Source organism: Nanorana parkeri, unplaced genomic scaffold, assembly GCF_000935625.1.
Source record: "Nanorana parkeri isolate BGI_ZX_2015 unplaced genomic scaffold, ASM93562v1 scaffold888, whole genome shotgun sequence".
In the NCBI taxonomy this organism is placed as follows: Eukaryota; Metazoa; Chordata; class Amphibia; order Anura; family Dicroglossidae; genus Nanorana; species Nanorana parkeri.
The window spans coordinates 95,701-107,821 of NW_017307156.1; the positions used below are offsets into that span (position 1 = coordinate 95,701).

A 12,121-nucleotide genomic window follows, 5' to 3' on the forward strand; every position below is an offset into this window, starting at 1 on the left:
TCTCTTTTTCTATTTTTAAAGGGAAATATCAGGGTCTGTTTAGACCCCTGATATTTCCCTAAAGCCCCCAACAGTAAAGTAAAAAAAAAAGAAAAAGTGATATAAAAATAAAATAATTTAAAAATACTTAAAAAATGTTTTAAAAAGGTTGAAAAAAACGTAATTTTTGGTTTTGGCCTGACAATTGTTTATTATTTATTTCTGTCTCAAAATTTCATTTTTGTGCATCCCTAGAACTAAGATAGCAAACTTTAAAAAAAGACAATTTTATGAATTCCTTTATTGTTATGTCTTGTTTAACTGTTTCACTGCCAGAGAAATTTTGGTTGGGTTTTTTTTTTTGCACACATGTTAAAATGCACATTTTAGGCTATATACATACAATGCAAATATATATATAAATATACAAACTTTTCAGTAAAAAAATACTTTTAAAATAACTTTAAATTAATTTTAGTTCACATAAACACAATATAACACCCAATGTTTGATCAAATCTACAAGATGAGGTTGTGCCGAGTAAATAAATAGCAAACATGTTAAGAATTCAAAATTGTGTGCACCCATGAAATGGAGAAAGACTGCAGTTAAGCAGTAGATATAGGCAAAACGTTTTTTGTTTTTTTTAAACGCTTTAACATCGGTTTAAACTTACCTTGTTTTCGCTACGCGCTCCCGCCCGAGAATCCGAAACTCTTCAAGTGACTGCAAAGCATCTTGGGGCGGGCACATGCGCAGTTCGGATTCTCGGCCGGGAGACGAGCAGAGACGCAAGGTAAGTCTATGGACGCGTGCAACCGCATGCAGACACCGCTGGATCGGAAGTGCCTGCAAGGACAGAGGAGTCAGCGCTGGATCGGAGAGCCGTCGCACCGCTGGAGGGACAGATGAAAACATCAGGAAAGAAGAAGATCGGATTAAGAGACGTCATTCAAGGTAAGTGCTAACATTAACATTGGGGGGGAGGGGAAAAATTATCCTTTAATGTCACTTAAGGAGGAGAATGTAGGAAAAATCCTGTATAAAAATAATAATACTCTAATTAACCCTGTCTGTACTGTGCTGGCATATTTTATCAGTTGTAAACTAGATTTGAACACTGTCTGTCCTAACAAAGGTTTAAAGACTTACAGGGTTATTCACAAAAGGGTGAAGAGTTTGGAGAAGGCAGGAGAAGTGAACAATCTAGGACAACATAGCTGATCTGGAAAAATTCTCCAATTCAGCTCACTTTCCAGTTCAGCTATGTTGTCCTAGATTGTTCACTTCTCCTGCCTTCTCCAAACTCTTCTCCCTTTTGTGAATAGCCCTGTAAGAAGCATTGTATGTTAATGAGAGGAAGCTCAGTTTGTCCCTCTATTTTCATCTTCAAACTGCTCAGAGTAGCCTGTGATCTACACATAGGCCTTCACCAAAGAAACATTCAAATGATAAGAAATATATTTTTATAAAATATGTGTAGGTATGCTGTGTGATTGGGAACACAAAATCAAGATATAGTGGGGTTATCTCAACTTTGACTGCACATGTGGAACTATTAATGTATGGTATTTTTGTGCACATTTGTGCACATTTGCTATGTAGTTGCTATGTAGCCTGAGTTGGCTGCCATCATGGGCAGAAAGAAGAAAAAGATGGCAGATAATATTATTTTTCTGGAGGATTACCAAACAGAAAGCCAGTCTCATCTCTCTGTTCTAAAAAAAAATCTTCTAAAATCTTTATTAAGTGATCAAAAAAAAACCTTCAACACAAACTAGTTTAATAAAAAGATGTAGCATATGATTTGCAGTTTGTACAGTGGTAGTATTTGTTGCATTTTGCTATTAATAGTAACATAAAAATGTAAACATTAACCTTTTGTTCCTTAAATGTTATCCATTGGATGTTTTATTATTGCTGTTTTAGATTTTCCCTGGAGCAGAGGGATGGCCTTTTCCAAAGTACTTAGGTTCATGCGGGCGCCTGTTTGTGAGCACAAGCACCCAACCATTAATTTCCTACAACAACTCTGCTCCTGAAATAGCAGCAGACCTGGTATACCAACTTCTCCAAACCATACACCATTTGAGCAACAACGACTTGAATTACTTCTTTTATTTTACACAAATCGATGGAGGCACTTTTGGAACATTTAGTGATGGCCTTTTATTCATCAGAGATACCAGCAATCTTGGCATCATTGATTTGCAAAATGGTAAAAACAAACTTAATCTATAGATGAATCTGTCTTTAAGGTAGTATTTACATTAAAATTCTAAAGGCTAATTCTGTTACACGATACATTGAGGGATAACCCAGGTTCAAGAATATTGCAACTTACCACTCCTTAGATCAGGGGCGCCCACTATTTTTCGTCTGGAGATCTACTTTTCAAATGACGAGCTCATTGAGATCTACCAACGAAAAAACACCTGCATTCAGGGGCGGGAGGGGGCGTGGGCTGCGCAGGCAGGCCCCTCGCCCACAGTGCGATCGCCTGCATTAATGCCTGTGTTCCAGTCCAGTGCGATCCGCAAAAATGCTGAGAGCACTATTTTTGCAGATCACTTAGATGTAGTGGCTGCATTAGATTTCTTTTTTTCAGCTACATATATTTTATGCAAGTACTAATCCAGAAGTATGCAGATAAGGACTTCAAATGTATCTATCTAAGAACATGTAACATGTAATATATTGCTTCTTACCAATCCTTTAATTGCGGTGGCTGCATTCATTTTCTTTTTTTTTTTAGGCTTTTTTTCCCTATTATTTTCACCTGGTGATCTAGTTAGTGACACACTCCTTGTTCTAGAGTGGCAATGCTTAACCCCCAATCTATGGAGGAGCAGCGTTCTGGAGGAGAGGTTTAACCTTTGCATACGGAAAGGATTCTTCACAGTTAGAGCTGTGAAAATGTGGAATAGACTCCCCCCAGGAGCTACCGTAGTTCTAGCTAGCTCAGTTAATTGTTTAAAAAAAAAATCTGGATGTATTCTTAAATGCACAGAATATTACTGGATATTGAGTTCTTATTGGTATATTAAGCATCAGAGATTGTTGATCCAGGGAATATCCGATTGCCTTATGGGATCAGGATATTTGAACCATGCTTTATAGGGTTTTTTTTTGTCTTCCTCTGGATCAACAGTGGGTAATTGTGGGTATGACGTTCTGTTTAGGCTTTTTTTTAATATATATATCTCTATAGGTTGAACTCGATGGACATGTGTCTTTTCTCAACCTGACTAACTATGCAACTATGTAACATCTTGTCCTATGGACGTCATCTATGATAATCCAAAATAACAAATTATTATATGCCCGAATATGCGAAAAGAATATTTGAGCATATATTAATTTGTTTTGTATGGGCATCACCATGTTGCTGCGTCCAAGATGGTGGCACCCATACTTGCATATGACATCACCTGACGCTGGCGTTTGGTGATGTCATGCACACCGCCTCCAAGACGTTGCCACGCATGCTCAGAACGCACCAGTGGCCTATATGTGCGCCGCACGTGTTTTAAAATTGTGCCCTTTTGAGATTCGGACGTTCGTTGTCTTTTTTTCATTTTATTTTTTTAAAAAGGACAGAACATACCAGCATCATAAAAGATGAACATGGGAAGTTGGTCATGGGAAGTGAAAAGAAGGCAGGTTATGAGGCGAAAAAGGACAATTATGAGGCGAGTGATTTTCACTCAGCCTCATAATCTGAGTCGACCTGTGACAATGAAACTGTCACAGGTCGGCTCAATAGATCGGGAAGTGAGCAAACACATACCGTCGCTCGCGCACTTCTCGATCTATCCCTGCAGAGAGCCGCCGTGAATGTCACTCACGGCTCCCTTCAGCGATTCCCCCCTACCCTGTCCGATCCTCCAGCGCTGACTGGCAGAACGGACGGGGGAGGGGGCGGGCACAGTTGGCTCTGCCTCTGGTTAGGCAGAGCCAGCTGTCAATCCCGCAGCTGGGTGGATCTCGACAGCAATGCCGGGATCCATCCCAGCTGCGGCGTCTCAGTATACCGCGAGCTGTAGCTCTCGATATACTGAGCTTTGGGTCACGGGAGAACGCTAGTTTGTGTTCTCCCGTGACCCTTAGGAGAACTATGGGGAAAAGCCCTGACCCCATACTTCTCCTTTAATGTACCTCTGTGGCTTACAGAAATCCAGGTTCAAAGGCCAGATAGCTTACACCCACAAGTCTTCAGAGAACTTAACTCTGTTTTTTTTTTGTTTTTTTTTCAAAACATTTTTGTTTTCCTTTTATTTTTTGGTTAAAGATAATGACAGTCATTTTTTGTAAACATTCTTTGACACAGTTAGTCAGATACAAACAGTTCAATTGTTACTAACACATAACAGAGAAGTCAAGTGCAGATTATGACATCAACTTTGATGATAGTGAATATACATCATAAGGCTACCGCATCCTTCTAACCGTTCAGCTGTGCGATTAGAGCACTTGAAGTGTATTTGAATGGAGATAAGAATGTATCTTTTTCCTCTTGCGTGAAGACTATATTAATATAAGGTAACCACCTGTCATATAGGGAAGCTGTTTTTTTATCATCAGTTATTGATATTTCTGCGTCAAGTTTCTCTAAATGGAGTAAAGTGAGGAGATCTGCACGCAGGCCCTGAATTGTGGGGGGATTGGGGGCCAACCACTCTCTCAGTATACCTCTCCTGGCTGCCAGCAAGGCAATGCTTATCCAATGTCTTTGATGTCTATTGAATTCTGTGGGGTTATCCCAGAAATTGAACAGGAGCAAGAGAACTTCCATTGGAATCTGGCGTCCCACTACCAATGTAATAAAGTCTCCTACCTTGGCCCAGAACGTCCGTATCATAGGGCATTCCCATAAGCAGTGGAAGAAAGAGGCCGCTTTTAGCTTGCATTTGGGGCAGTGGTCCAAGTAATCCTTGGCCATGCCCTGCTTGCATTTAATTTGGAAAGCATAATATGCCCTATGCATAATTTTGAATTGCGTTTCTCTCCACTGCTCGTTAACCATCGCTTTACATGTAGTGCGGTAACCCTTTAGCAGTTTTTCAGCTATCTGATCTGTGGGGATATCTTCCTGCCATTTCATCATGGTTGAATCAGTCAGAGGATGAACATTCGCCTGCCTCAGGTAGGAATAAATGTCAGATATAGACTTTTTTCCTTCCGAGAGAATCCTGTCCATAAGTGTATTAGCGGAGGAAATGGGAAATGCATAATTAGATTTCTTGATATGTGCAGTAACCTGTGCGTAATGTAGATATTCCTGATTGGATATTCGGTATTTGACTCTGAATTCTGGGAAGGTGAGCAATTTTCCAGTGTCCTTGGACATGACGTATAAATTTCGAGATCCCCTTGGATTCCCATCTGCCAAAGGCTCTGTATTCCTCCCCCTGTGGGAATGCTGGGTTCCCTCTAATATGTAGGTGTTGGGAGAAGTATGGGTTTAATTTCGCTATCTTGTGGGCTTCTCTCCATGCCACTACTGTGTCCCTTATGAGAACGTTTGTGCAGAGGGAAACGGGAATAGTGGTGAACGGGCTGTGTAGCAAGGAGGAGAGCCTCCAAGGGAGGGCCATCTCGGATTCCAATTGGAAGTTAGAATAAAACAATGTTGAACTTATCCAATCCACTGAGTGTCTGAGGAGACAACTTAAGTTATATAGCCTGGTGTTGGGAAAAGCCATTCCCCCCTCGCCCCTCGGCAGAAATAATTTTCGTAGGGCAATCCTTGCCCTTTTCCCCTGCCATATAAAGGCAGAAAAGCTTTTGTTGAGAGATGTGACATCCTTATGTTTCAGGAGAAGAGGTAGCGTTTGCATGGGATAGAGTAACCTGGCAAAAGATACCATTTTGATTAGGTGTATTCTGCCGAAAAGCGAGAGGGGGAGGTCCCGCCACGCCACCAGCTCCTTCCTTATCTTGTCAAAGAGAGGGGGATAATTGAGTATATACAGTGAAGATGGAGTAGTGCCTATGTGTAGGCCAAGATATTTTATGGATCCCTTGGCAATGTTGAATATGAGCGAGTGGTCTAACGTGGCCGACGCTCGAGATGTTAAAGGTAGTATGTTCGATTTGGGTGCGTTTATGGTTAGTCCCGAAAATTTTTGGTATGTTTGAAACGTGTCCTGAATAAAGTGTACGTCACTGGCTGGATTATTGGAGAATAATATAATGTCGTCGGCAAACAACATTATTTTAAGTTGCGTTTTTTGGAATGGGATCCCATGGAGGTCCGGAGCACCCTGAAAGTATAATGACAACGGTTCCAATGCCAGATTGAACAGCAACGGAGACAGTGGACATCCCTGTCTGGTTCCCCTTAGAAGGGGAATTCGGTTGGAGATGTTTCCCGGTGTAAAAATGCGTGCACATGGGGAGGCGTACATTGTACAGAAAAGTAGTGAACCTTCCTGAGAACCCCATCCCATCTAACACTCTGTATAACCAGGAGAATTGGATGCTATCAAAAGCCTTTTTGGCATCTATTGAAATGAGGGCTAGGGGAGAATTAGGGTGTCCTTTAGCATACTCTAGAACTGCTAGTATTTTGCGCACATTTGCTACCGCCGACCTTCCTTTAACGAAACCTACTTGGGCTGGGGATATTAAACGTGGTAAAATCCTTGCCAATCTGTCCGCTATAATTTTCGACATCAGTTTTGCGTCCGCGTTTATCAGTGATATGGGCCTATAAGAGCCAGGAAGAGTCGGGTCTCTGTCTTTTTTGGGCAGTAATTTAATATATGATTCTGAGCCTGTCTTTAAATATTCTCCTCCCTTCCACATGTCATTGAAAACCTTGAGCAATGTTGGGGTCACATCCTCCTGAAGCATTTAAAAAAATTTGTTCGAGTACCCATCCGGACCTGGAGATTTACCATTGGATGAAGATTTCAGAGCCCTCTGAATTTCCTCTAAGGAAATGTCCTCATTAAGAAGAGACATTTCTTCACTGTGAATTTTGGGCAGCGAAACCGACTTCAAAAAGAGATCACCTATGTCCTTATTTGCGTGTGTAGCCGAGTACAGCTGACTGTAAACTTTTTCGAAGATCTGATTAATTTGCTTCAGGTCGGAGGTGGTACTCCCCTCTCCCGCTCGTATGGATTTTATGTGTAATCTCGTAGTGCGTTGTCTAACCAAGTTAGCCATCATTTTCCCCGATTTATTTCCAAATTTGTGGAATTTCAATTTGCTGTGTGTATGATAATATAGGTTTTGTTGTGTGTTACAGCTTTCAAAGTCCTGCTTTGCTTTGCTCCACGTTTCACTAAGTTCTGCTGATCCGGTTCGTGCATATCGTAACTGTGCTAGGCGAAGGGACGAACTAGCTTTAAGAAATTGAGCTCTGGCTTTCCTTTTTCTGGCAGCAACATACGCCATTATTTTCCCCCGCAGTACAACCTTTGCGGTTTCCCAATACAAATTAGGGTTGTCTTTATGTGCATAATTAAATGACTCGTATTCTCGCCAAGCCTCCTCCAGCATCATTTTAAACGATGCTTCCGCATATAAATGAGATGGGAAGCGCCATATAAAAAAATCGCCCCTTGGAGGGGAAGATTGTAGCTGGATTAGGATGGGCGCGTGATCCGCTATGGCTATAGGATACAGTGTTGTATCAGTGACTAGGGAGTCCACCGTTTCCGTTGCCAGGAAGTAGTCCAATCTGGCAAAGGAGGCGTGTACAGAAGAATAATGAGTGTGCTCACGTTCCAGGGGATTCCTGACCCTCCAGACATCCACGAGATTGGCATTGGTTGCCAGGTCATGTAAAGGAGTGTGGGTGGGGATACCAAATCCCATTTTAAGGTTTCCCCTGCCTGTTCTATCCTCCTTCTGGACCGTGACGGAGTTAAAGTCACCCCCTACGAGTTTATTTGGATTATCGTCTTGCAGTATCCATGAAGTCGTCTCCTGGAAGTAGGTGGCTGTTGGCTTATTTGGAAAATATACATTAAATAGCGATAATAGTTTGTTGTGAGTCCTAATTTTAACTCTCAATTTACGCCCTTCTTGGTCTGCATCTACCAGCTCTAAGTTGTATTGAAGGGAACTGATAATTTCTCCCACCCACATTTTCTGTAGCCTACTTATATCCTCCCGGGATAGATGGGTTTCTTGTAATTGTACTATATCTGCTTACATCTTTTTGAGATGACGGAGGACCATAATGCGTTTTGCCGGGGATCTCAAGCCATTGATGTTCCAGGAGATGACTCTTAGATTAGGTTGCGAGCCAGTTGGGAATAAACATATGAAAGCTTATACAAATTTAACATCTTAGTGCTTGGCAAAAAAAAGAGAATAACATATTTACTAGAGAAAGTGACTCTCGCACCCCCTGGTGGTGGAGGCTTGGAAGACCTTTGTGTCATGTGTACCATAGAAACCTGCATGTAATACGGTCATATTAACTTTCGTCTTAGAAAAGCACTGGTTCATATTTGCATATATCTTGACTGTGCGTTAGAGGTTGTCGGTCAACAGGACCATAACCCTGAGTTCCGGAAAAACAACAGAACATAAAAAAAAACAACGTAAAACAATCGAACAACAGTATTCATTTCGTGACTTCACTTTTTTCCCTCTATAGCCCTACAAAGTGAGCCAGAATGCTTCCGCTAAGCTGTGGGCATAAACCCAGGAAAGTTTGTAGTGATTAGAGAAGTACCTCTAGTCCCATTCCTGACAAGGAGATTGGCATCTTCGAATTTCCTATGAGTACAACAACGCTGTATTCATCTTGAAGTAACGTCCGTATCTACTAAACAACAACAGTACCTGTGTCCCCCTGCAAGTATCCCAGCCAAACCGACAGGAAAAAAAAACAGAAAAAAAACTGGGTGCCATTAGATAGGCTGCTCTATCCATGATACATGTATGGCCGACGTACCTTTATTGCAACATTAATAGAGCGCATCTGCCCCGGTTCAGGGAGAGTCAGTGGGTGTCATCGGTAATCGCACCGCTGATTTCCTTGCTGGGGTGGCAGTGCGTTGGGGAAGAGGAGACCTGCCGCTCGGCTTGGATACATAGGGGGATCTCAGCTTCTCCACGTAGATGATAGCCGCCTCGGGGTCCTGGAAGGCTAAAGGAGATCCATCTTCCGATTGAAAGCGAAGAGTAGCCGGATAGGCCAGAGTAAATCTGATCCTTTTTTGAAATAAAATGGAACAGGCTCTACTGAATGCTTTGTGTTTCTTGGTGACCTGCGCCGAGTAATCCGCAAAGATAAGCAAACGATGACCATCCAGATGGAGTTCCTTTTGGGCGCGAAAGGCTTGCATGACCGCCAGGCGATCTGTGTAGTCCAGGTATCGGGCTATTATGGGGCACGGACCCTTCCGCTTGGGGTTGGGAGGCCCCACTCGGTGTGCACGCTCAACCTTGGATCCAGGCCCAGAAGATCCGGTATGTTGTTTTCGCATATAGATGCCAACATCGATGGTCGGTATGACTCCGGTAAGCCTACGATCCTTATGTTGTTACGACGAGAACGATTCTCGAGGTCGTCCACCTTGTCTAAGAGGAGTTGGACTTGTTTAGTGTTGGATTGCAGGTGGGCAATCGAGGAATCTGATCCTTCTTCCAGGGCTGCTATCCGGGATTCCGCTTCAGTAATCCTTTGGGCCTGTTGTAATAGCTCCTGTCGCAGAGACTGTATGCCCTTGCCCACCGCCCTGTTGACTGCATCCTGTATGGTAGGACGGAGCAACTTGGCTACCTCAGCTGCTATCAGGCTATGGTCGGATAGAGCTGATATGTCTTCTTCCGACGAGGCACTGATATCTCTCATGTCCAGAGTGGCGGCCATCTTGGGCTGTGCCTGGAGTCGTTTGCTCCGGACCGGAGTGCCTTTGCCGCGTATACCTGTTCTGCGTTTAGCAAGGAACTTGTCCATGTTCCTGAGGGTGTAGTCACTATGACGGGAGGCAGCACGGTTCGTTTTCGGTATCGAGGTATGATTTTATATTGGGTTTAGCCCTGGCTGTGCGGGAGCTCCTCACTCTGCGACCACTACATCAGGCGCCGGAACCGGAAGCCTTTACTCTGTTTTAGCCAGATCATTGATTCCAATTTTTATGGACACCTGGGAATGGTAACAACTGATTGACATGAAGCAAATGTGATTCCAATAAATGGTTGAGATGCGTGTCAGGAAATTACAGTCCAGTAAGCATGACATCAATAGTATGTACCATATTTGAGAGGCTGATAAGAGCCTATTCATGAATTTGTTAGTGATAACGGTATCATAAATAACAACCAGCATGGTATTATGAAAAATTGCTCTTGTCTGACTAACCTCTCATCATTTTATGCTGAACTGAGTAAGAATCGAGAATCTCAGTAAATATACTATATCTGGATTGTGCTAAGAAATTCGACTTTGTACCAAGGTCCCTAAAGAAGGCACGTGGCCACAATTTAAGATTTGATGAAAAGAAAATTCCTCCTAAATTAAGGAAGGGGTTCTTCACTGTTAGAGCAGTAAAATGTGGAGCTCTCTTCTCCAAGAAGCAGTATTAGCTGAGAGTCTCTGTCTATTACCAGCAGCAGTACCAGGACCTGGAAGATTGCCATAAAGCACTTCAGTAGCTCCAGCTACTATAGTGTTTTTCAGGATCCCGTGAACATACCAGGTATAAAATATGTATACTTATACTGGGCAACGCTGGACCAATATCAGTATACATAAACATGTATACCTGGAGTTCAGCTTTAAATTACATAGGAGGTTAATCTAGGGATTTATCCAATCACCAGTAAGGGGAATTTTCTTTTATCCTTATAATATATATATTATGTAGGTATGTGTGTAGGGCTGTTTTTTTGCCTTCCTCTGGATCAAACACATACAACTCACAAATACACACACAGAGCTTGAGCTTGATAGACCTGTGTCTTTTTTCAACCCTGTCATCTCTGACTGCTCTGCCTTACTGAAACAAAACCTGCTTGCATGTGTTACTGTTTACATAGAATATCATTATTTTATTGCCAGTATCATTCATAATGTATCGTTATCATAATGCATTATTTAATTTATTTTTCAGGAAAACCAGGCAGAGACAGAAACACTGAGGAAACTGATATATTTAGCTGCTTGTCATCTGACTGTCCACCAAGATTATCATCTTGCTCCGACATTAGTGAGAGGCAGAATCTCATTCTGCTGTGTAAAAACCTTCTCCCTTATTTGATTTCAGGAAAGTTTCCTCCTTCCACTCAACAAGAAATCGACGAGTTTCTTGGAGTCTGTTCACATAATCTTATCACTGACCTGGAGGCCCGCAAAATATCTGAGAAACTATTAAACATATTGAGGCCATGGCGAGCATGTGATCCCCGATTTGCCTACAGATATCCAGAGTGTCAATATAGTTCATACTAAAAGCTCAGCAAGACCTGTTATATGTTATATTACAATGTATGATTTGGGATGCCTTATGAGTAACAGATGGCTGTTACTCAAAAGGCTGTTACTCATACCTTGAGTCACTGTTCATATTATATAATGGATATTGTAGAGCCTTGGTTTTGAACTGGTGGGTTCAAAAGTGGGTCGCAGCCCCATGTTCAGTGGGTCGCCGCATGCCTTCCACTTTTGTAGTTGAGAGGCTCCTCAGCTTCCCCCTAGAGCAGTACTGACCATTCTCACACTGAGCAGCCATTCAAAATATGCTGCCCAGCGCAGAGTGTCGACTTGACGTGTTGTGGGCTGGGGGCATGGATGTGAGGGAGCTTCATCCATATGTGCATTGCTTATAGCTCCCTTGCATGTCCTGTAGAGGTGCCTGAACTGGAGTGACATCACATTCTGGCTCCTGGCATGGGAGCTGTACAAGCAATGCACATATGGACGGAACTCTACAACAGCACAGCAGCCCACACTGCTGTGCATGGCAAAAGACCTTCTGTACCCCTCCTGAGACCTTCTGTACCCCTCCTGAGACCCTCTGCCTGAAACATCAGGCTGGCATCCTGGAACAGAGCAGTAGCACAGAGTATGCAGTAAATCCATATACTTTTGCTGCATTGCTGTATAATGCATTGCTGGCATTTATAGTTCTCTATAGCGGGTGGTGTTATTCTGCATTGTTTTATGATGTAT

The 12,121-nt window shown here is 42.5% G+C and overlaps 1 protein-coding gene across 1 annotated transcript in view; it reads left to right on the forward strand.

Annotated features, from left to right (window-relative positions):
- CUNHXorf36 (chromosome unknown CXorf36 homolog) overlaps nucleotides 1-11,401 on the forward strand; it is a 45,042-nt gene extending 33,641 nt beyond the window's left edge. Inside the window, exons 4-5 of the mRNA XM_018565792.1 lie at nucleotides 1,909-2,197; nucleotides 11,064-11,401. Of these exons, the coding sequence (XP_018421294.1) occupies nucleotides 1,909-2,197; nucleotides 11,064-11,401 (627 nt within the window). The remainder of the gene's footprint in view (nucleotides 1-1,908; nucleotides 2,198-11,063) is intronic.
- The last annotated feature ends 720 nt before the right edge of the window (nucleotides 11,402-12,121 follow it).